This window comes from Phoca vitulina, unplaced genomic scaffold (assembly GCF_004348235.1).
Source record: "Phoca vitulina isolate PV1807 unplaced genomic scaffold, GSC_HSeal_1.0 scaffold56, whole genome shotgun sequence".
Lineage (NCBI taxonomy): Eukaryota > Metazoa > Chordata > Mammalia > Carnivora > Phocidae > Phoca > Phoca vitulina.
In genome coordinates, this window is record NW_022589759.1 from 5299339 (window position 1) to 5324171 (window position 24833).

Here is a 24833-nt window from a genome sequence, read left to right on the forward strand (position 1 = left end):
TGTCCTGCCATATTGACAAATTCGCAGCCAGCAGATTATATTCACAGTGTGAGGGAATCATTACCACCTGCTAATATTTTTATAGAATTTCATAAACTTGGTCATTCATGAGTCATTTACAGTACTTTATTCCAATGAAGAGTTCACAAATCACTCAAATGCTGGCAAAATGCATAATAATGAGTAATATTTCAGGAGTCTTTGCATTAACATGTCAGCTTCCAATACTGTAAGAACTAAATTATTTTACCGGGTGCCACTTTGGGTCAGAAGCTTGGGAAGCCCTTTGGGGGCTGGGGTAGGGAGAGTGGGCAGGTGGCAGTAGGTCATGGACGAAGACGGTATTTAGGAAGACATCAATCATCAAGCCAATCACACCCCCTTTCCAGTCCCAATAAGGGGAGTTCCTGACAAAGAAGTCTGGAGATGTGCGGATTAGGTATCAGATTCTAACTGAGGGTAAAACTGGAAGAAGGATTTCTTAGTGGTTGGAAGCGCAGGGCTTTGGAGGTGGAGAGATGTGGATATGGATCCCAGATTCTACACACACCAGCTGCGAGACCTTACAAAAGTTATATCACAGTTATTTGCTTATCTGTAAAATGGTGTTAACATCTACTTCTTAAGTCTCCTGGGTGAAATGAGTTAAATAAGAGAACGTGTATGAAGTGTTTAGCGCAGTATCAGCCATGTAGTGTTCAATAAACGGTAGCTTTAATGATGATAAAAATTCAGGGGCCCAAGGACCAATTATCCCTGGTTATTTCTTATTGTGCAAATCCCCAAGGCTTAGTTCTGAATGCTTTCCTGTTGGGTTTGGGAAGTAGCAAGCAGCATTTGACTTGCATGTGAGGAGCCCTTAACTTTAAAATAAACAGCACCAACAATGGAGCACTTACGATGGAAATTTATTCGCCCACAGGCTTGCTGCTTCTCAGAACTTGCCAGAGGGGAAATGAAAAATGTGGGGATTGGAGGATCCAGCTCTTGAAAGAAGCTTGTTTGCTACCAACCACGATGACCACCGTGAATGGGATGGATCTAACTGCCGCTAGGATAGTAGATTCTTTCTAAATGGGTGCTTGAAATGGACAGGAGTTGCAACATTCCTGCGTGCAAAGTGTATCAACTAGAGTAACCCAGTAAATCTAGAAATAGGAGAACCAAACAGAGGGTGATGGGGACATTCCTCAGCAAGGACAGGAAGGAAATGGGACAAAGACTAATAAAGGAGCAAGCAAGAGGCGTGGGGGGTATAGTGTTAGAAACCGGGCCCCTAAGGCTAGGGGAGAGTGGCTCTGGGCCAGGCTGCTGTTGGGCTGTTGTAAGACCCCGCATTCCCACCAGGACCAGCATCTCCCCACTGCGCACTCGTGGCCCTGTGCCCAGGGGTAAACTAAGCCACATGATGAACAAGGCACCGTGGGCCAGCAGATCACACGCGCAATGGTGAGGAGTTTAAAGCAGTTCATTGTGAAACAAAGCCTAGGCATTAAAACAAAAGCTACGTGAAGGCTGGGAACCCGGTGTGTCTGGTTTCCCACCAGATTCCCCTAACACCTTGGAGGGAGTGCCTCACTCTGTAGGTCTTCAGTCAAATATATGTAGAAAAAAGTGAATAATTAATCAATATGCTATGAAACTATAAAATAAACTCAATATCACCCATGGAAAGTTCACGCTTGATCTGGGCAGGCTGGGCTACAACCGTCCTTGACCATCCATCATGAATCTCTCACTCATGTGGTAAGATCATATAGTGCTCACGGGGTTTCTGGCATCATTCTGAATGCGTGACACATATTAACTTATTTAATCCATTAAAATCCTCTAAGATAGTATTATTATCATTCCCATTTTACAGACGAGAAAGTTGAGACAGACCCCCTGCCCAAGTTTCCACAGCTAGTCTGTGATATCATCCGGTGCAGCAAATGCGGCTGCGTACAAAATTATGTTTTTAATTGCTATGATACTATATGGCTTCACTTTAAGGAAAAAAAAATATGAGAAGTTCCAAGCCACAGACCAGGCTCTATTTTACTCACTGATGAACAACTGAAAGCTGATTAAAGCTAGCAATTTTAGCTTCTACAGTCCTTAGAGGCGCTAGTACTATCCCCGTTTCATGGATGAGAATTGTAAGATCAGAGAGGGTAAGTGCATTGCCCAAGATCACACAGCTCAGTAGGTAGCAGTGCTGAGCCTCAAATAGCAATTTGCGACACGAAGAGCTCTTAAACGTGATCACTGTGCTATGACATTATAAAATGTATTGTATCCTTAGTTTCCCGTGTCTGAAAACTAATGGCTCTTCCCATGATAGGCGTGGAAAGAGACGAGGCCATGCACCTATGGACTGGTGCTGGCTTTTCAGGCAGCAGCTAGACTCCGACAGCTGCCACGTACCCTCTGGTTGCTGTCGAGGTCACCACTTTCAGAGGGTGCAGCATTCAGTTTCTGCAACAACCAGGTTCCCCGCAAGTATACACTAAGGACACTCTGCTCACCCTTTGGTGATTTCTGACAGATGGTACCCCTGCAGATGCTCGCAGCATCTACCCTTTGGCAAAGCTTCTGAGAGCGGGGTCTGGGAAGCACCCTCGTCTTCCCCGGACCCAGGACCCTTGGGCACGTTGCTCAGCATGAGATCTGCTGACAGAAACGGTTCCAGCACCTTCCCTGGGCAGCTTCTACTTGTCCAGTTCTTGGATTCCTCCAACACCCTCACACTGTCTTCAATGCCCTGGAAACTCAGAGCAATCCGATAGGGAGATGAGGGGGGACTCGAATTCTATGGATGGGATCCTGAGGACCAGAGCTTACATGGTCTTCCCAAGGTCAACAGCTCGGGATGACAGGGCAGGCCAGACCCCAGGGTACCCGTTTTCCATCCAGAGCACTTACTTTTCAATGGACTGTCCCTCTACCCTCTGTCTCTAATAAAGGAACAACACAGGTTTGGGTGAGAGAGAGTAGTGTTGCTGCCGTGGGATTGGATTATTCTTACGTGGTGTTTTGACCAAGAAAACCAGAGATGCTAAATCTTGTCCTATAAATTGACCACCACCTCCTGACCCCGATCCAGGGAAATGCACAGGCCAAGGCCATGACGACGGAACACAAACACTGCTGGCTGAGCCTTGTCCCCACGGCGCCTGCTTGCAGCTCAGCGCACTGCGCCCCACGGAGGGCATTTCCTGAAAATGGCCGAGAATTCCATCTCATTTCTCAAAGAATGAGCTCATACCCTCAGAGGCCTGGGTTTGTAACACAGGCTGTGAGAAGGGAAGTTTTGGGGGGTGTTGTAAAGAAGGGAGAGGACTGACCTCAAGCCCATATGAGAGTTAGTGCTCACCCCAATATCTGTTTGCCACTGCTCTGGTCTGTGTGTCCTGAATGGGTATCCACTTCTGAAACTACCCTTTTACAAAGAGCCTTTTATTTCTCCATAAAAAAGTAACTTAAGGGGCACCTAGGTGGCTCAGTCAGTTAAGCGTCTGACTCTTGGTTTTGGCTCTGGCCATGATCTCGGGGTCCTGGGATCGAGCCCCGCATTGGGCTCTGCACTCAGCAGGAAGTCTGCTTGAGCTTCTCTCTCTCTCTCCCTCTGCCCCTGCCCCCGCTCACTCTCTCTCTAAAATAAATAAATAATTCTTTAAAAAATAAACTTAAGTACTTTGTAGAAAAATCAGAAAAACAAAGAAAAAGTCAGTAACACCCAAATACAACCATTAACACTTTGATTTTTCTTCCATCATGTTTCTTCACAAATCTACACCTGTTGTGATATGTGCAAATACTCAATTTGCATGGAGGATACCATATGTATTTGTGTGTCTGTTTCCACTCAATATCTTGAATTTCTCCCATATAACCAGAACTTCTTCAAAAGTGTTTTAAATGTACAAAACCTCCTTGCAAAGTTGTGCCATAATTTAACCACTCCCCCATTGCTGAATATTTAGCAAAATTGGTTCCATTTTAAGGATCGTGTCTTGCTATAACAGCATTACACAAAAGTCTAAATTCCTCCCTATTTCCTTAGGGTAGATTTCTAAAAGTACAATGATCCCATCCAAGGGTTCACACCTTTTATAGCTGTTCATAATTGAGCCAGTTTTTGGAAAGCCCAAGCTGCCCTCGCGGTTCTGACCTCCTCTGAGATCCCCCAAGGGTCCCCCTTCTTGGTCTCCAGTGCCCAAAGTCTCACAGAGGCCTGCAGGCTCTGCTGATGAGAAAGGGGCCCCTACTGTTACCCTGCTGGGGTTCAGTGCCACTTGGCTCTCACAGAGACACACTTAAAGCCGCACAGCTCCAGGTTTGATGAAGCACAGAAATAACGAGCTCAGTGGGAAGACAATAGTCTCAGAAAAGCCACACGTCTGCAATTCAGGGTGGGCACTTGAGGAACACTCACCTGATAAGTAGCGATCGCTTCTCTGTCCAAGGTCTGTGTCACGGAGACGCTACCCGTGTTCTCATTGATTCTGAAAATTCCTTTAGGCTCTTGATCCACTCCCTTTCCAGTGAGCCGGAACTTGGACCCTTCCGGTCTGTCACTATCGACTACCTGGTCAGAGAAACAGAATGACATTTAAGACTCTGGCTGGAAAACACAGAGAAAGCACATTTTCAGTATAACTCAGTGACCAATCCACTAATCACAGGTGCCACCGCAGGGCGGCCAGATAAACTCGACTAAGGCAGCATCACCAAAAATAGCATCATTGCTTAACACCTTTCATCCTGACATGCAAATCTTTGCGGCTTACAGCTGGGGAAACTTTCCAGCATGGTGGGAGGGGGACGGACAGGTAGGGATAGATCTAGATGGGAAATCACTCCAGGACATTCAAGATTGGACATTCTTATTGTTACTCTCAAGAAAAAGATTTTTTTTTTTTTTCTGCAAGCCAGACCAAATAGACAATGGGAAAAAAATGAGTGGGCAGTCCTGTAGTGGGCAGGCATTCACCGAAGTTCTAACTATTTACAAAACTCAGTCATCAACAATGTCACCTGCACCATTGGTTCTGGGTAGCAGGCACGATGCTCAGGAAGCATTTTTTTTTTTAAAGATTTTATTTATTTATTTGACAGAGAGAGACACAGCGAGAGAGGGAACACAAGCAGGGGGAGTGGGAGAGGGAGAAGCAGGCTTCCCGCTGAGCAGGGAGCCCGATGAGGGGCTCGATCCCAGGACCCTGGGACCATGACCTGAGCCGAAGGCAGACGCTTAGTGACTGAGCCACCCAGGCGCCCCGCTCAGGAAGCATTTTACACACATTTACACACCTAAAAAACCCTCGCACCAATGCTGGTGGTAGGGGACATTATCATTTGTACTTCATGGATGAAGCCACGGTCAGAGCTGCTAAAGAGATGAAGACGGGATTCAGAACCCACCTCCCGTTTCTATAGGGACATTGCTATGCAACGTTGACACTTCTGAATTTAAGATAATTCCCTACAGGTTGTCAGGCTTGATTTGACATTTGAAGAGAATTCAGGTGATAAGATGCAGGAAGATGGTTCTGGCAGAGGGAACAGGACAGACACAGGCAGTACGCCGGCAAGGGGGAGCCTACACGACCCAGAAACGGGGAGTCATTAGCATGGTTTGAGGGCGGTTGAGGGGTAATTAGGAGACAAGCTATGTTTTTTTTTTTTTAATAGTGTTTGAAGATTCCCAGCTAAAGAGAGAACCATTATTTGCATGAAGTGGTTCTTGAGTTTGTCCAAGGATTCGTGTATATTTAATGTCACTTTATCATCAATATGTGAACATGAATTCGATGGTAACAACTTTTTCCCCCCGATGGTAACAATGTAAAGGTCACCTGACCACAGTAGATATTCAGGACAGACAGCAAAATGAAAGCTGATACTGATCCAGCTGTAACCAATTTACAAATGACCAGGCACCTATTGGAACACTGTCACCCGTGCCGGAGGGTTTTGGGGGACAGGACAGGAAATGGGCCTTCTGGTGGAATCAGTCTCCCCGACGCCATTGCTGTGGCGGCCATGCCTGCAATTCCGATGTCTGCCACCAGGTGGCAGTGGAGCCTAAGGCAGCATGACCCTCATGCCCAGGTTCCTCTGCTGTGACCAGTTGACAGACCGGACACAGTTCCATAGAGCAGTGTTGTTGTTGTTTTTTTTCTGATTTAAAATTTTACTTAAATACATTGAGGGTTTTGATTAAACACCAATTATCTCTGTTTGCATTTTTAAGATTAACATAAAATATCATCTAAAGCAAGACTAAAAATAAGGCATGTGGTATCTTCTGATGAAAAGAGTTTTTTAATCACTGCTTGACTTGATTTAATCCAACTGACATTCTCCCCATGACCCACTCCCTCCTGCTGGGGAGCTCCACGAGGTCAACAGCCTCAGCATGTTGGGATCACCCCGGGATCCCAGTGCCTGGCCTACAGCCGGAACCAGTTCCAGCATCTATTTACTTTAGAACACCACTGTTCAGACAAGCATAGGCTCTCATCCTAGCTTGGCCAGTGGTCAGCTCTGGAACCTGGAACATGGTTCTTTGCCTACTTGGCTCTCCATTTCCTCATCTGTAAAAATGAGGAAAACACCGCTCACGTCCCAGGGTTGCTGAGGGTTTAATGAGATAGTGTGTGCAAAGTGCACTTCTTGGCTCACAGAAGGTACTCAATGAATTGTAGCTAACGATCACCATACTGAGAGTAATAATCACAGCAAAATCACACCGACACAGCTTCGTTGTCATTGGGTAAGACGGAGACTTCCAGGCATAAAAAGAGCATCTTAACCATAGTATTAAAAAAGAATCCCTTTCTAAGAGAACAAATTTCCTTTCAAAACACAAGACTTACAAACATCTCTGGTTTGAGACGAGAAGTGCTCTGGAAACAGGCTTACTGTGGGAAGGGGCCACTGATCAAAATCTGCCTTCTTTGTCACCTCCCTGTTTACTCTCCCTTCCTCCCCCCTTTTACCACTTCAGTGTGGATTAAAACCTCTTCCTCTTGCTCCCCTGAGCACACTTAAGGTAGGCAGGTCCTATCCAAAGGCCGTATTAAGTCAGGAGACAGTGTGACGGGAAATGAACATGGGCAATCTACATGAGCTGTGGTGCTCCCAGGAGTGGACTTCTGACCCCATCTGTGTACCAGACACAGCTCACTGGTGAAGCCCTGCCAGGGGAGGTCTTCTGTGCTCTGATCTCCTTTCTGGACGCTGCCCTGCTCAGAAAGGGCTGGGAGTACAGCCTCCCAGACTTTCTAGAAGGCACACAGTCAGAGATGGTCCTGAAGGCCCTCTTGGGGCAAATATGGCCACCCTCCCATTTCTGTTTGCCCCTTAGCACTGAGTTCTGGACCCAGAAATCCCCCCCGGAGCCACCTTTCCTCCTGCCATCAAGGTCAGTTCTGGGTCATTTCCTTGCTCTCAGAGAGCTTGAGCCACCTGACCCCACAGAAGCAGGGTCTTGGCTGCTGGATTTAAATGACTTCTTCGCAGAGAAGAAGGAAGTCCTGCTGTGATCACCTCTGCTTTGTGCTGCATGACTCCCCTCTCTCTCAATATTTCTGTTTTTAAAGGCTTGGCTTTTGACAGATCTACTGAATCTGCCTCCCGGTCCTCAGAACCATGTCCACTTTGAAGGAGCGCCCACAGCCACACCAAGTATGGCACCCCCAGACTAATGAGCATTATGGGGCCACCAGCCCAGGGACATGTCTCAAGATGTGGTTCCCTGGACCAGCATGGGCATCACCTTGTTAGAAATGCAAATTCCCAGGCCTCACCCAGAGCTCCCGAATCAGGAACCCTGGGGATGGGGCTTGGTGACGTGGGCTTTGACGAGTGCCCTGATAATTGCGACGTACGCCACAGTTTGAGGACTACTGATTTAGACAGATTTCAGCACCATCCATACCCATTATAACTGGTGCTGGTTTCCACTGCTACCATTTGGAGCATTATGCTGACAAAAGGCTAGGTCTGTTTGCTACTCCTCTCTAGACCTATTTTAAACATATGACACTATTAGGAACTCTAATTTAAAAACCTGTTTTCTAGAATGTCAGTAAAGCAGAGTTGCTACTTCCCCAAGACTGACATCTCCAACTGCGTCCAAACACCCTACGGTTTGAAGAAACCTTGGAGGGGAAAGCATGGGGGTGGGGGTTGCGTTCCAGGGAAAAGCCAGGAGTCCTGGCTCGGTTGAGATTTAGGAATCACCCACCATATCTCCGGCTTCTGGGTCCCCAGCTGGGACTTCAGAAGGACCCCAGCCCACTCCAGCCTCACTGATCTGGGGAGAGAGCAGGTGTGCAATGGCCACAAACCCAAGGAGACCTTGAGCCACACATCGGAGCTATCCCACCCTAGTCAAGAGGGTTTGCAGACGAGCTTTATTACACTATACTCCTCTCGGGAAAACTACCCTGTGCTGCTCCAGGGCTGTGGCCCCAGGGGGTTAGTCCTTTTGTTGTTGTTTAATGTGATGGGATTTAAGACATCCAGGGCACTCCTGGTCAGAACAAATCCTGCTGTGAGTCTCTGCTCTTGTGGCAGCTGTTAACACCCATCATCCCACAGAGCAGGGCTTCACAATTAGCTGGTCTCTCCTATTGGTCTTTGTAATTCAGCACTTCTTTTCACAGTGGGATTTTTTTTTTTTTTTTTTTTTTTTTTTTTTCTTTTTTTTTCCCTGTGGGTTTTTTTTTTTTTTTTTTTTTTTTTGCCTTCCTTACTTATCCTCTGAGTTTGAATGGAAAAAACAAAAAACAAAAGACATAGCTAATGATGAGAAAGAACTCTGGCCCTGGGTGCCAACAGCCTTAAAGGCATGTGAATAGCACACAGGCATCTTGCTATGTACCTGGGTAAAGTGACTTCCCAGGTAGCCATGGGGCGGCCAGCATACCGGCTATCGGGGTGGCACGGCTCCGCTGGGACCAGAGTCCTCTGCACCCACGGAGGGACAAGAAATACTGAGGCAGTGATTGCTTGATCTGAATTGCAGAGGACGGTCCTGCTGCATATTTCTTAGACTAGCACATTATGGGCAAACCAAGGCCCTCCTCTGAATCCCCTAAGTCCTGTTCCCACCTCTGTCTTCTGGTTGTGTATAGTTTTAAGGGATTCTTCCATGAATTTATACACATACGCACTCATAGAACATACAGCAGTTTTGAATGTTTTTACACAAGTAGGATCATTCTGTATAAATTTTTCTACAAATTTTTTTTTCTATTCAATGTGGCTGGGATACATTAAAAAAGTTTACATATAAACTTTCTGGGGGAATAATTTTACATTTACAGAAATGTTGCAAAGATAGTACAGATTTCCCATTTACCTTTCATCTAATTTCCCCAAATGTTAACATCTTACATACCGTGGTCACAACTGTGTGATACATGACTATGAACTAACCAAGATCTAGATTTTATGTATTCAAGTTTCTCTAGTTTTCCCACTTCTTTTTTCTGATCCAAAATCCAGTCCAGGACCCCACATGGCCTTTAGTCAATGTGGTTTTTAATTGTTCATTCTGGTGTCTCTGTGTGGTTCAGAATTTTCTTTCATTGTACTGACATCGGTTTTCCCCCCATGGAAGATGTATTCCATATATAAACATGACACAGTCATCTAGCTTTGTATACCATGTTTGCTGAAGAGTTCTGGCCCCGACTTCTTGTGTGTATACTTGAACTCAGATCTCCACTAGAGACTTTGTCTGTTTTGTTCTAAGGGCCTAGAATGGTACATAGTGCAATAAATATTTGCATACCGAGTAAGTAAATCAATGTGATAATCACCTCCTCACTGGCCTGCAAGTTTCTGATTTCTTTTTTCTCATCTCCTGTTCTAATTGCAACCAGAATGGCCATTCTAGAATAGAAACACAAATCTCACCATGACAGTTCCCAGGCTAGAATTCATCATGGTTCTGTACTGCTCCCAGGGTCAATTCTCAGGGGCCCTCCTGATGGGTCTGCACCTGATTCTACAATTCTAACTTTGGCCACAACCAACCACAGACCTTTTGAACTTTGTTCACTTTCTTTGGACCTAGGGCAGCTGGACTTCTGTCCCCCAGCCTGTCTGTCCGAGACCCCTCCTCCTCTTTCTGGACTCAGCACCAGGATTGCCCACTTACTGAAGCTTCTCTTGACCTCCTCCGCCCTGCTCCATGAGGAATGAACCTCATCCTCGAGGCTTAGCCCTGCTCACCAGCGAGGTCTATTAGAGCAGAGAGAGCAGATGGCCTCTTTGTTGTTGGTGGTGATTATCCCTTGGGCTATTTATTTCTTATTCTCTTTAAAATTTCCTGGGTCTGGAACACAGAAGATACTTGATGAAAACTTTGAGTAAAGAAGTATGACTTTATTTGCAGGTTTTTATATGATCACAAAATGCTCATAAACCCAAACTCACATTTTAAAAATAAGGTCTTTTGTCCTAACCTTTAAAAAAAATTGTGCAACATCAAAACCTTTTCATTTCTCTTTTTACCTGTGCAACATCAAAACCTTTTCATTTCTCTTTTTACAAATCCCTAAAGTTAACTTCCTAGGCAGTGGTAATACCTAGGAGTCAGGAAGGGACTTAGAGCCCTCCCCGTCCTAATAATCTGCAAAGGTCCCCTTGTGTGGAGACCCCTTGTCTAAGGAGACATTGTGCTTGACGGCAAAGAAGTTCCAAGACAAATACCCTGGAACTTCTTCCCAGTCACAGCCAACTAAAGTGATGACTCTAATTCTTCTCTATTTAGAAAATCAGGAGACATTTCTTTTCAAAAGATAGAAGACTATATGCACGCATGTGCACGCACACACACACACACACACACACACACAATATGATCAAAAGGATGAACAACTGAAAAATAATTCACTCCCTCCCCTGCAAATCACCAAAGGGAATAAGTCACATGTGAACAGCACAGGTCTTTGGAGGATGGAGGTTGGGGTATATTTTTCCTTCACCCTTAGAATATTTTTGGTAATCACTTTTTTAAATACGTAAGAGGAATTACTAGAGCTTGATGTACATGCTAATTTTGAAGATGTTGTCTATTCCATGTTAAATAGGAAAAAAAAAAACCCACTTACTGCCTTCTATAGTTATTAGAAGGCATTTGTTTTAACATTAGATTGGTTCCCTAAGGTGATCTGTAAGCACTAATTAATTCCCAGCTGTGGTTTGGTCCTTGACATGCCTTTGAACTTGGCTGTTCAGCGGTCTGGGCAGCTATTAGATCCATGCCCTTTCCTCCCCCTCGTGCTGCTCAACTACTTTCAGCCACTAGGTCATAAATTAAGGAGGAGAACTAGGGAAAACCCAGGGCCGAGAGTCCCAATCTCCTGGTGCAGAAACACTGAACCAACACCCTGGCAATCCACCAAAGGTGGATGATAGGCACAGACCCACCATAGACTCTTGTGGTTCTCATCCTAGCTAGGGCTGGCTGTGTCCACCATCATGTTCGAAGGGTTCCCATTGTGCCATGGAGGTCATTAAGGTTAAGGGCAAGGTGGTGTCCTTGGGAAGGAAGACAAGATGAGGGGATGTCTGAATCCACTATCCTTACTCTTCATCTCTTAGCACTATCATCACACCAGCTTTGTTTCTCTTCTTTTATAACAAAGACATTTAAGATTATGCCTAAGTACGGCTTATGCTGAGTTCCATAGCTTTCAGTGTTAATTTGTGGACAATTTTGTGGCATTATTTTCTGATAGTTTATACTTCTGGGCTATTTTCTCTAGGCTGTAGAATTTTTTAATGAGACTATTTCTTAATTTATAAGTATTTACAGTATTTTAATTATTTATTTCCAACTTATATAATAATGTGGCTTATGAAATTTCTACTTTTGAGGTTTTAAAAAAATTTTATCAGTGGCCACGTGTGATATCATCTTTACTAAATGATCCAATGACACATGGAAAGAGTGAGTATTCTATAGCATTATTCATGAGAGCCAAGATGTGGAAGCAACACAAGTGTCCAACAAAGGATGAATGGAGAAACCAAAGGTGGCATATCCATAAAACGGATTATTACTCAGTCTTAAAAAAGAAGGGAATTCTGACACATGCTACAATATGGAAGAAACTTGAGGACACTATGCTAAGTGAAATAAACCAGTCACAAAAAGACAATTGTTGTATGACTCCGCATATCTAAATTTGTAATTGGCAGAGTGCTGTTCTCACCGCAAGAACACAGTTTATGTTTGTTAATAATATATACCAAACTTATACCACCATTCACTTAGCCTCATGGTTAGTTTCTCTCTCATGACTTTAGAAAAGGTGTTTCCTTCCTCTAACACACAGTCTCCCTCCACCTCCTTTTCTTCCATTCAAAGCATTTATTGACCATTTATGAGTCCCAGAGTCCTTGCCATCCCCAGGGGCTCACACTTCTATGCATTCCCTGAAGTCTAGATTATGCAACATCACACATGTGCTGGAAGATGCTACAGCAGATCAGAGAAAGAGGGTCATTTTTGGATTATTCAGTCATTATGCTTTTCTTGTCTGGACCCAAAGTCCATTCATTGGCCATCAGTATCACACTTTTTCATACTTTATTGTCCAAGAGAATAAGCTAAACATTTTCTTTGACCTTAACTCTTGTTGTTCTACTGAAAATCAAGATGGTCCCTGAAATCTCTGGTAAAAACTCTAGATCTTTTATACCTGCAGTCTATTCTATTTATGGATGACTTATGATAGTAGGGAGTAGTCACTGAGGCTGTGCTTTTCTGGCTCCTCTCCTTCTGGGCACACAGTAGGACTAGATTTCCCCAGCCACTTGAAGTTGATTGTGGTCATATGACTTGTTTTGGCCAATGAAGTGTGAGTGAAAGTGACATGTGTCACTTCAGCTATTTCTGAGCAAAAGCTCTAAGAGCTGTGGTGTGCTTATCCATGTTCTTTTCTGCTTTCTCTACGTGACCAGCAATTTTCCAAATAGTGGTGACTTCATCCACCTAGATCCCAAGGAAAGAATGATGGTGAGGAGGAGCAGAGCCTCCACCTAACCCTCAATGGACATAGAGCTTAATTAAACCTCTGTTAGTTTGATCAACTGAAATTGGGGATTGCTTATCACTACAGCAGGGCCTAACCCATCCCGATTAATGTGTTTAGGAGAACAGGGTTGGAAGATAGGTAAAGAGGTGTCTGCATCCCAGCTCAGAGCTCATGAGCAATGGGGACTTTTGTAAGCAATATGGCCTCTCTTAGCCCCACTCCCATCCTCTGCAAAATGGGGGAAATAATGCCCATCCTAAAAGAAATATGGTGAGTAAATGATCTGGGAGATATGCAACGCTTAAATACATAAAATGTTCAATAATGCAATTGTTCTTTTTGTAACTATTAAATGATGATAATGATGATGAGGAGGAGGAGGAGGACAATGACAGAGCTACTTTTTATTGAACACGAACTCTTTGCCACACTTATTCTAAACATTTTACATACAATAGTTCTATTTAATCCTTACAACAGCTCTATGGAATAGGTACTGATATTAATCTTTACTTTACAGAGGAATAAACTGAGTCCCACACACCTTGGCAAAGTCAGCTAGGAAACAACTTTCGATTTGAATCCAAGTATCCAGAGCCCATGGTTTTAAGCCAGACTCCATATGGCCAACTAATCAATGTATGCTGGGTTGAGTGGAAACAGCCCAGAAGTAGAATCAACAAAGCTTCAGAGCCTGGCGCTGTTGACAGTGCTCCAGTCTGGCCTCCTGGTGACATGCCCACCCCATGAAGGCTGAGAGCAGAGATGTTCATCTCAGGCCTTATGCCAGTGGCAGAGGCAAGATGAGGGACTTTCAAGTCTCCATTCTCAGATTTATATGTATCCAGTGGGTCACCCATTCTCCCCATACATCAAATTCCTGGCAGGAATATCTTTACCTTCTCACACCCTCTTAGCTTTGTCATAGTAATGGCATAATTTGGAGGTTTCTGCATGCATTCTGCCATCTAAAAGGATAATAAATTAATCATGCCCTTGGGCACTGTTGAAATATACACACTTAATCTCTTACCAACTTTCCTTCCTCGCCATTGCTCTGCTCCTCTCCCTTCCATCAGTTCAGAGTTTTACAGTTCCCAAAGAAATATCAAACCAAATATTTATGCACTCATCTGAACCACAGTTCAGAGAAAGCAATGTAACAAAATCAGCATTATGAACCTGGAGCTATTCCCATTTGGAAGCAATAAACACGAACAATTTGAACAATTTCTCCCTGGAAATGCCTGTTGGCTGCCACTTTGCTGAGAGTTTCAACACTTATTCTAATTATTCTTATAATTCAGGACAAATTTTAATGTTAAGTCCGATGCTTGGAAACACAAGCAGTGTCAAACATAAATAAAATGTCAATCATTTTCAACTTAAAGCCTGATACTCTATTCTGCCTTGCATGTACCTTGGTTAGAAGGACCTGTGCATGGCTTCAAAGTTCCTCATTTCCTGAAGCAGCTATCTCTCACAATCGGGTCATACATGATTAAAATCTTTCAAAAGCCCTCATGCCATCACTTTCAGAGAAAACTCAGGCTCCTTCAGTCATGCATTCAACACTCTTTACAACCCACCCCCTGCCTCTGTTTTCAGCCTCATCTGTTGCTATGTTTACACACATCCTCCCATCCTGTTTTGCTGCCATTTTCCCCAAAGTGCCTTGATTGGGCCTACCCCTGTTTCAGCCCTGGGGTTACCCTCTCCTGAACCAGAGGCTCCTAGCCAAAACCTGAGCCTGGCCAATCAGATCATCTCTTTGGGAAGCCCTAGTATTGGGACAGGGTGAGACTGAGTCAGTTAGTTAAGTAAGGGCTACGGACTCTGAAAGTCTTATCAGTGTAAAAGCCTAATGTACCATTTTGGGGAGACCCTTTCGGGCCATAAGTGTGGATCTTGACAAAGAAAATAGTCTACTTGGAAAACAGAAAGAGAGAGAGCAATGAATACGTGTGTGTATACGAGGCCCTGTAGATGGTGAATTATCCTCTCCAGTATTAATTAATCTTATGCCTCACACATGGCCTTTAAATTATACTTTTCTACCAAAATATCACAGTCCCTTTTCGCAATGGTGTCTGGTAAATGGCTTTAATTCACAGGATATTACCAGGTATATATCTGTATAGCTCATTCCTTCACTGTCCCTGAGTTCTCGAATTACAGTCATCTATTCAGTGAGGACTTCCATGCCCACCTTATTAAAAAAAAAAATAGTGGCTTTCCTTCCAACATCATTCTCTATGTCCATTGCCCTGTTTTGTTTTTCTTCACAGAACCCATCATCACCTGACATAGTTATCCGTTTATTATCTCTGTTTACCATTAACATACATGCTTCATGTTATCAGGGACTTTTGTTTTGTTCATGGCTGTGAACAGTGCATGGTGCACAGGAGACAACTAACTATTTTGTAATAAATAAAGAGGCTATATAAAGAGAAGCTGAAATGAGAGGCTATATTGTCAGAAATGAAAGGAAATAAATGCATAAATCAATGAGCTTGCACAGCTATCTTGATTTAAAAATGGCTTATCAACTTCTGGTAAGGACCAGCTTTGCTTCTTGGGCTTGAGTTATGAGAGATACTCTGGTATCCTCCCAAGAGAGTAATTTCGAGGGGCCTGCCTAATTAAATGATCCCAATGAAACACATATTTTTAAGAGTAGAGCAGTGTTCTCCCTGAAATTAACAGGCAGCTGGAGGCAATGGGGTCACCTTGGGTAAACAGCTTTCTAAAATATGGTTTTTCTAAGGGAAGCCCAATAAGAGAGGATCATACAAACTATAAGTAAATACTTTGGCGAAGGGTTGCAAAAGATGCACAATAAATGGAAGGCTCTTGGTGGGGTTCGTATGGGTTTCAGATTCCTCTCAAGATAGGATAACTAATCCTTTAAAACAGCCATGGGTAAACACAATTGCCCATTAACTGCCTTGTGGCCGATTACTCCGGAACAGATCACGTTGTGTGGTGTGTTTTCTCCCAGGGATATGGGGATGGGTAGAGGCTACATGAGGTGGGGACCCTGAAGGAAAGCATGTATTTGAGGGAGAAGCAAGGTGGTCTGTTCTTTTTTTTTTTTTTTTAAGATTTATTTATTTGAGAGAGAGAGAGAGCATGCAAGTGTGTGAGTGCGGGGAGGAGCGGAGGGAGAGGGAGAGAGAGAGAGAATCCTAAGCAGGCTCCATGGTCAGTGTGGAGCCCAATGCGGGGCTCGATTCCAGGACCCTGAGATCATTATCTGAGCCAAAATCAGGAGTCAGATGCTTAACCGACTGAGCCACTCAGGTACCCCAAGGTGGTCTGTTCTATATAAGATTAACACAGTGAGACCCCTTAAATGATTAGAAATGTAGAAAGGGGGGCAGGAGGCATAGTTTTGGGCATCACCTAAAGACCTACAGAAGAGGAGATTGGCTTAGTTTTGCTGTTTCAGGAAAGTCAATCAACATAAGTTACTGAACAGACAGATTTCAGCTTAAAAGAAGAGAAACATTCTAAGGTTGGAGAGTACTAGCTGATGGCATCAGCTGCCGGGTGACAGAGAAGCCTGCCTCTGTCGTGTCCAGGCTCTCACCACCCTCTGGTACAGGTGACCAGTATCAGAAAGACTCTGAGGTCTTTCTCACTCCTTGCTGCTATGGTCCCTTGAGTCTGAAGCTTGGAGCAGTCCTGAACACGTGTGGATCAGCACTGCATGAAGCCAGCAAGGAATGAGACACCATCCAGGGATCTCTGTTTAAACCCAACTCAGCCACTCTTGACCCATTGAGGGGCAAGGATTCTCTTCCATTCCCTGGACTTCATATCTCTGGGTGCTAAGCAATATCTACCACTCCTGCCTCGGCATTGCAGTGGTTTAGAAAATGGTTTGAGGTCAGCTTATACTCTGGCTCTAATTTGTCCTTGGGTTTGACGTTGAGTGAACCTTTCACCCCTCTGAACATCAGTTCCTTCTTCATCTCAATGAGGATGAGAGATCCGAGCTCCCGAGGTCCTGGTGAGCACAAGGTACTGTGGCTGGCACCCCGTGGGCACTCAACAAATACTAACAATTACATCTGAGTGTGTCTAAACACAGCAACATGTCAATATGAGGAAGAGTGATTTTATAATTAAGAGGATTTTTTTAAATCTTCAAGTTGCATCCTAGATAATAATTGCTTTCATCAAGGTCTTTATAAATGTCAGGCAACATGCTAAAGCTTTACGTATATTTTGCCAGGTAGTTAGTGTTATTTCCGTTGCAGAGGTAGGGAAAGTGAGAGTCAGGAGAGCAAAGTCATTTGTCCAGCTGGGTTACACAGCTAGTTCTGGGGGCACAGCCAGACATGGAGACCTCGGAGACCAACTGATTCGATCCAAAGCTTCACATGCTGGTGTGATGCCAACTCCTGGCTGCTCAATTCCTCACAGCTAGACCAGACGCATCCTCAAGGAGCAGGGCTGGGGTTTTCAAGGCTTTCGCTGGATTAGGAAGGGGATAGCTGGGTCTTCTTCACAGGGCTCCTGTTGAGCACACAAGCATGCTCAGACCCCAAGCCTACATGGCACAGTGGGTGCTCACTATTACAGGGCCCAGGGCCCCAGCCCGTATGTGCGGATACACATGCTATGCAGTGGAAAATGAATGCATGCACAGTCCTGGAGCTTTCTGACTCGAAGCCAAACAAATTTACACAGGCTCATTTGTCAGCTGCCTAAACCCCCTCCCTCCCAGCCTAGCTCATCCCGCCTCCCAAGTTCCTTAGTTGTTATAAGCTTATCACAGAAGTAAATCAAAATGTTCTCAAGAGGAGAAGAAAAGATAAAAGCAAAAAATGCAACATCTCCAAGAGAGGAATATTTTTTATAGTTCCACAACTCTAGCAATTCTGTCTTTAAAAAAAATCCATTATTTAATTTTAGTACCATGGAGGTGCTAGTGATGAATAATGGCTCCTCTTCTACCTTCTAGTATTTCTAAAATATTAATACTGGTTGGATACCTCTCTCCTAAGGGGAAGTGGGACTTGAATCTTTTATAGGCTCCTGAGCCCTGTTCCCATCCTATGAATTTATTCAATTACTACCAATCATATGCTCTGGGTTCTTCAAATTATGTCTGCACCAAAGGATGGGGGCCACCCAGTGAGGTGGAAAGGGTGAAATAGGTTGCTAAATAATTGCTTTCTCATTATTTTCTTTGTCCAAATCTCTACTCTTTTATTATCCATCAAGACGCACCTCCTGTCTCTACACTGGACTTGGGATGTGAATCACAAATGGAAGCCACAATGAGACATCCAACTTCTCAGCCTCCAGGGCAGACGTCCATCACGGCTAACAACGGTTCATGCATCATTAGTGGCAAATTGTTGGCATTAAGTTTTGAGTACCAAGTCCCAACTGATTTATTCTTACAGGTCATAATGTTGTATGTCTGTGTGTATAGTGTGTGTACGTGTGCATGCTCTCCCTTTACACGTGGGGGACAGGAGAAGAAGGAATGAGGAGACGGTTTCAGAATAAACTAGAAATATGACTGTAAGTTGTTGTAGTTGCAATTAAGTTTTTTTTTAGATAAAAAATCAGGTGTACTTTTATCCCCTTTACAAAACTGACATATGTACATTAAGTAAAATCTGGAAAGCAAATCAAAATAAAAGCTAGACGAACAATGTGCTATATATTTCAACTGGATGCTGGATGTTATAACTCTTTTAAAATATCGATGACTTCCCTCCAGTCTTTTTTTTAAAGATTTATTTATTTATTTATATTTATTTATTTATTTATTTTTTGTTTGTTTTTTAAGATTTTATTTATTTATTTATTTGAGAGAAAGAGAGACAGACAGAGAAACAGCATGAGAGGGGAGAGGGTCAGAGGGAGAAGCAGACTCCCTGCCGAGCAGGGAGCCCGATGTGGGACTCGATCCCAGGACTCCGGGATCACGACCTGAGCCGAAGGCAGTTGCTTAACCAACTGAGCCACCCAGGAGCCCGAAAAGCCCAAGGCCTCCTGGGCCATGCCAACATTATGTTATTTAGAAAAAAAAAAAAACTGATCTAACTGATCTTCACACTGTCAGATGTCGGGATCGGATATCCTGGAGGATTGTAAGGTGGAGAATCATACAAACTATAAATACTGCAATGCAGAAAAAATATTCCTTGTGTGAATGGCAGTGTTTCTTTTCTTTCTTTTTTTTAGAGGGGGAGGGGCAAAGGGGGAGGGAGAGAGAGAACCTTAAGCAGGCTCCATATCCAGTGCGGGGATCAATCCCATGGCCCCAAGATCATGACCTGAGGGATTGGGGGGATGGGTTAGCCTGGTGATGGGTATTAAAGAGGGAACGTATTGAATGGAGCACTGGGTGTTATATGCAAACAATGAATCATGGAACACTACATCAAAAACTAATGATGTAAAGTATGGTGATTAACATAACATAATAAAAAAAAAAAAAAAAAGATCATGACCTGAGCCAAAATCAAGAGTCCGATGCTTAACCAACTGAGCCACCCAGGCACCCCTGAATGGCAGCATTTCTAATGGAAATATTTTATTCTTTTTGATTTTCCCTCCCCATCTTGTGGGGGCAAGGAACAAATCAGAGAGAGATTGATATTAATTGTCTGCTTTGGGACAACTTGCTAGGGGCTTCTCTTGTATTATTATATTATTTTCATAATCTAAAGAGGCATTGCTAGCCCCATTTCACAGAGAAGGAAGTCAAACACTAAACAGCTGGAGTGGATTTTCCAAGAAGAGCAGTCAAGCAAAGCAAGGCTGGTATGATGCAGGGTCGAGTTCTGTTTCTACCACCCCTTAGTGAAGATGCAGAGCAAGACAGAAAAGGAGCCAGTGATTTAAGTTAGAAGCAGATACAGCAATGAATCAACCAAGTGCCAAAGATAGGAACCCTCAATCTCTCTGTTTTCTTGTTCTTAATTTTTTATTACTTTCAGGGGAAGCTCTCTGTTTTTGAACAACACTCTTGCACAGATGAATGGAATACGGAAATTGTGGGAAAACATCACTGGGAGACCCTGCTTGCTTCTACTGGGAATGGAGTCTCATACCCTCCATCCTGCAGAGAACCTGGGGCCAGCACCAAAAAAATAGAGCTCTCCTACCCCAAAGCCGGAGGAAGAGAATATGAACAATCCTTGTCCTGTGTCCATGTGTGGAGTTCAGAGAACACAGTGGGCAACGTAGAGCTGGGGGTTCAAGTTCTCGCTCAGCCATGTAATTACCTGTGTGTCAGAGAACACACGACGAATCTCTCTAACCCTCAGCTCCTTCCACTGTAAAATGGGGATAATACCCACGGGGAGGGTCGTTTAAATATTAAAATAGAGATAATGTAGGTAAAGAGCTGGCACCTGGGCTGGCTTAACATCTGTTAGCAAGGTAGCTATTATCAAGAACACCCTGCCACCTTCTCTTCAAGCATAACTTCCACATCTCCGTGGATGCTGACTCTACTTCAGTTCACAGCGGCACCTGTCCAGGCAGAAACACTTGGTTCACCAAGCGAGCCAGGCAGCTAGGTATGTGCCCTTTGACACCAACATTCCACTTATAACCCCCACGGAAGCCTCCATCTTGGCCAAATATCCCACTAAAAAATACACAGTTTCAATGTTCCTTTAAGCGATGGTTTCTGTGGGTTTGGGGGGGATAAAGGCACGTGCACCATTTAAACTCCGCAGGGAAAATCAGACCTCCTCTTGGATGTATTGTTTCCTCTGTGTGTCATACAGTTCTCAGCCTATCCACACTTATTGGGCACTAGTCGGGGCAACACTGTACTGGTGTACACATTTTGGGCCAACTAGAAACGAAGGTCCTCTCAACCTTCCAGAACTCAGCCATGGGGCTGGCTCAGGTGACACACCACACAAATACCCACGCAGTCCCACATTTCCAGCTCCCTGTGAAACACGGCAACACGGAACGGCCAAATCTGGGTCCGTGCAATTAATCACAGGAACTCAGCTCCTGCTACTGCCCTCATTCACATTTCTTCTTGGGTATGGCTCTGGGGAAATTACTTTTCTCAGAGCGTGATGTCCTTTTTATATGGGGAGAGAGTTAGAATCACACAAAGCACCATAAGCAAGATCTCATCTTGTGATAATAGCCAGAAATGTCAAAAAAGCACCGGGATCATTTTGAGCAATTCATCCAAAGGCCACAACTCCAAACAGCTCAAGGAAGAAGACCCTGTACTCCCCCTCTCCCCCATATTCTCTACAGAGATGAACCCACAGCACCGACCCGACGTGTACTGCACACTCAGCAGTTACCTGTCGAACACTGTGAGCACACACGGGTGAAGGAGGAACGCCGTGGACACACCAGACGCCATGCCCGTATTTGCAGTTTCATTTCCAAGGGTTTAGGGGCCCGAGGAAAGGCTCTCCCCTGAGCGTGTAGCAGGCGCTGCACCAGGTGCTGTGAGTAACTCAACAGCGACTGAGCAGTCAGTGCTGACGGGTGCTGGGCTTGCTGCGTCGTGTGCATTTCCCGTCCCTTTTGACCTTCACATTAATCCCATATGCTTTTCTATCTATCTTTTTAAAAAAGATTTATTTGAGAGAGAGAGAGAGAGAGAGAGAGAGAAAGATCACGTGAGTGTGAGTGGAGGAGGGGAGAGGGAGAGAGGGAGGAAGAGAAGCAGACCCCCTACTGAGTGTGGAGCCTGTCTTGGGGCTCAGTCTCATGACCCTGAGATCATGACCTGACCTGAAATCAAGAGTTGGAGGCTTAACCATCCAACTGTGCCACCCAGGCACCCCCGCCTTTCTATGTTTTTTTTTTTTTTTTTGTCATCAAATAAACTCTATGAAGCAGGTGGCTTTATCATCCCCATTTTACAGAATGGGGACCTGAGTCACAGATCGTTGAAGAATTTTGACCAAGTTCCCCTAAGACTGCATCAGCAGCAGCCTAGATGAAACATGAGCACCTATGATTTATTACAAGATTATGTCCCAGTGGTGCTAAACACTTAAAATGTCTTATCTCATGCGACCCTCCCCAAAACTTTACGAGGTAGATTCTTACTATCTCCATATTACATGCAAAAATCCTGAGGCTTAGGCAGGATAGCAAATCTTCCCTGAGGATCACTTAAGCTTTTCTGCCCTTTGAACCTTTGCTCTGAATCACTACATTCAGCAATCGGATCTATAATTTGCAAAGAGATTAACCAAATAAGAATATTCCTACCCAAACCTGCCCTTTAGGTGACCAAAATGAGTAGACTGAGAAATGGTCAGGGCACTTGTTTGGGCCAGCTTAGTAATTATGTAGTAACAAAGGAGATTCAATCAATTGCTTAGCAATTAGCCATTATGAGAAGATGGGGGGGAAAATCCAATTGACTGGTAGAGCAGGAAGCATTTTAAATGTCACCACAGTGAGAGAAATATTTGCAGATTTGTCTTCATAATGGTTAACTAATTGCAATCTTCAAATTTTATTGCCTTGGAAAAATAATTCATGAGATGGAGTGGTAACACTTGGGGCTATTTCTCCTTTGTCTTAGTTAGCATCAAAGGGAGGCATGCAAATCAATCAATTCCTATAATCTAGGAAGACCCCCTCCTAAGGAACAGCCTCCTTGAGGTACGGTCAGTGTTCTAGTCATCATTTTATCATCTCTATGTATCTGGTACAATGTGGGGACATACGGTAGGTGCTCAAGACGTGCTGGATAAATTGAATTAAAGTTGAACAGAAATGCTGGCATCTGTCCCCCCAACACTGAGTTCCCCTCAAGTGAAATTCTAGAGCTGTGTATGCAGTTATAACTGTAGGGAAGGTTGGTAGCTGTAGATTACCTAGCAGACTACCCACCCCTTCCGGTATCAGCCCTCCCACCTGCCCCACGACAGTCAGCTAATGCCACATCAGTGTGCCATGACCCCACCCACAAAGGGATGTGCCTCTGGCCAAACTGAACCTATCTGGCCTTCGACAGCATCATTTATGGGCATTTGCCCAATGTTGGATCAAACATTATTCTCCCCAGGCTTTTCTTCGAGAGCTCGTGGGGGTGGGGGAGGGTTTTCGCCTTTGGTGATGATGCTAGGAGGCGGTTTGTGCTGTTGGGAGAAAGTCTGTACAGAAGGAATGAGGCCACCATACAAAGGGGGAGCAGAAAGAGTAATTCTTTGAATCTGGGACCCAGCTGGTCTAAAGCCAGATGCACCCTTGGATTTCCTGGGTATGGGGGTCAAAAAATACCCTTTTGCTCCAGCTATCTGAATGTGCTTCTGTCACACACAACCTCTCAGTCCTGATGAACAGAACCCCTTTCTACCCTACTGTAGTTACTTTTGTTCCAGCTTGTTAGTTTGGGAGCAACCAAAAAAAGAAAGAACCAGAGGTTGAGAAGAGAATTTGGAAGGAGGCTATAGAGGAGGGTTCAAACTTTGAGATAAGACTTGGGGAACTCCCAGGGAAGCTGAGTGCCAAGCAATCCTGCTCAAAAGGAGATATCCTGCAGGAGGGGCTGGAGGTGTGGGCTTGCAGCTCGGTGTCTGGGGTTCCAGAAGGACACAGGAAGCAGGAAACCACAGAGGCCAAAAGTCAGAAAGGGCCCTCAAATTAGGATGGGACGCGCACACACACACACACACACACACACACGCATAACACAGGTTTTCATGTCACCTGTCACAAAACAGCAACAACAAAAAAATGACTTAATTTTGTTGAAACAGAGAATTATGTTCTTTTCTAAAGATTCTATCAAGCATAGCTAATGAGAATGGAAAATGCACCATGCTGTATCACTAATGCAAGATGAGTAAATGTCAGCGAGCTTCGATGATGAGATTCCATCCCTAGAGTGAAGTTAAAAACACAGGTTCACCAATGGCCTTGCTCCAAACTTCCCTGGCCCTCAAGGTCTTGGTCAGTGGTATGCAAACCCACTCTGACAAACAAGGGAAAGAAAAGATGGTAGCATGTCAGGCAGCCAAAGAAGGCACTGTAAACTATAATAATTGCTTGTAAAATTTTATGTTTGGTCATTAATCTTAACCACCTCAATTTCTAAAAAGAAAGATTCATACTCTTTTTAAATAGACAAAATTTGAGTTTATGGGAAATTTAATAATATTCATGCTGATGCAATAAGAAATTCCAAAAGTCTTAAATTTGTTGCAGACTTTGGAGTGGAGGCAGCCTGTTGTAGTCGCAAGAGGACAGGACTGAGAGTCAGACCCGTGGCCAAAGCCTGACACGGGCCTGCAAGCAGGTCCCAGAATCTCTCTGAGCTGCAATTTCCTTATCCAGGAGATGGGGGTGGTGCCCTCTTCTTTGCAAAACCACAAGGATAGAAAAGAATGCAGCAAAGTTCACAGAGGCGTGTGGCCTGGCATGCAGGCAGCGGCCCTCCATGAAAGAGCTGTAAACATCCCTCCAGAACATTTTCCAAACATCAAGAATCAGATCATGATCGCCTCTCTCCCCTTCTACCAGCGCAGCTCTGGGCTGAACCCCATCACTTGCAGAACCTGAATGACTGCAATGCCCCCTGGCCCACCCCTTCCCCTCTCCCCACGGTGGTCTACTCTCCGTCCACCAGCCAGAGAGATTCTGTAAAGACACACTGGATCTGAAAACCTTCCTGGGTGTGGTTTTCTCTCTCAGCTAGAATAAAAGCCAGAGTCCTTCTGGTGGTCTACAAGGCCTTCCGTGATGGGGCCACACCTCTTCTCCTGTCCCACATCCCCTTGCTCTCTCTCTTCCAGTCCCCCCCTC

General features: G+C 44.4%; 1 protein-coding gene across 1 annotated transcript in view; it reads right to left on the bottom strand.

The window, feature by feature from the left end:
- The window catches only part of CDH13 (cadherin 13), a 993622-nt gene that overhangs the window by 470562 nt on the left and 498227 nt on the right, over nucleotides 1-24833 (bottom strand). The window contains exon 5 of the mRNA XM_032389728.1: nucleotides 4421-4573. Within this exon, the coding sequence (XP_032245619.1) occupies nucleotides 4421-4573 (153 nt within the window). The remainder of the gene's footprint in view (nucleotides 1-4420; nucleotides 4574-24833) is intronic.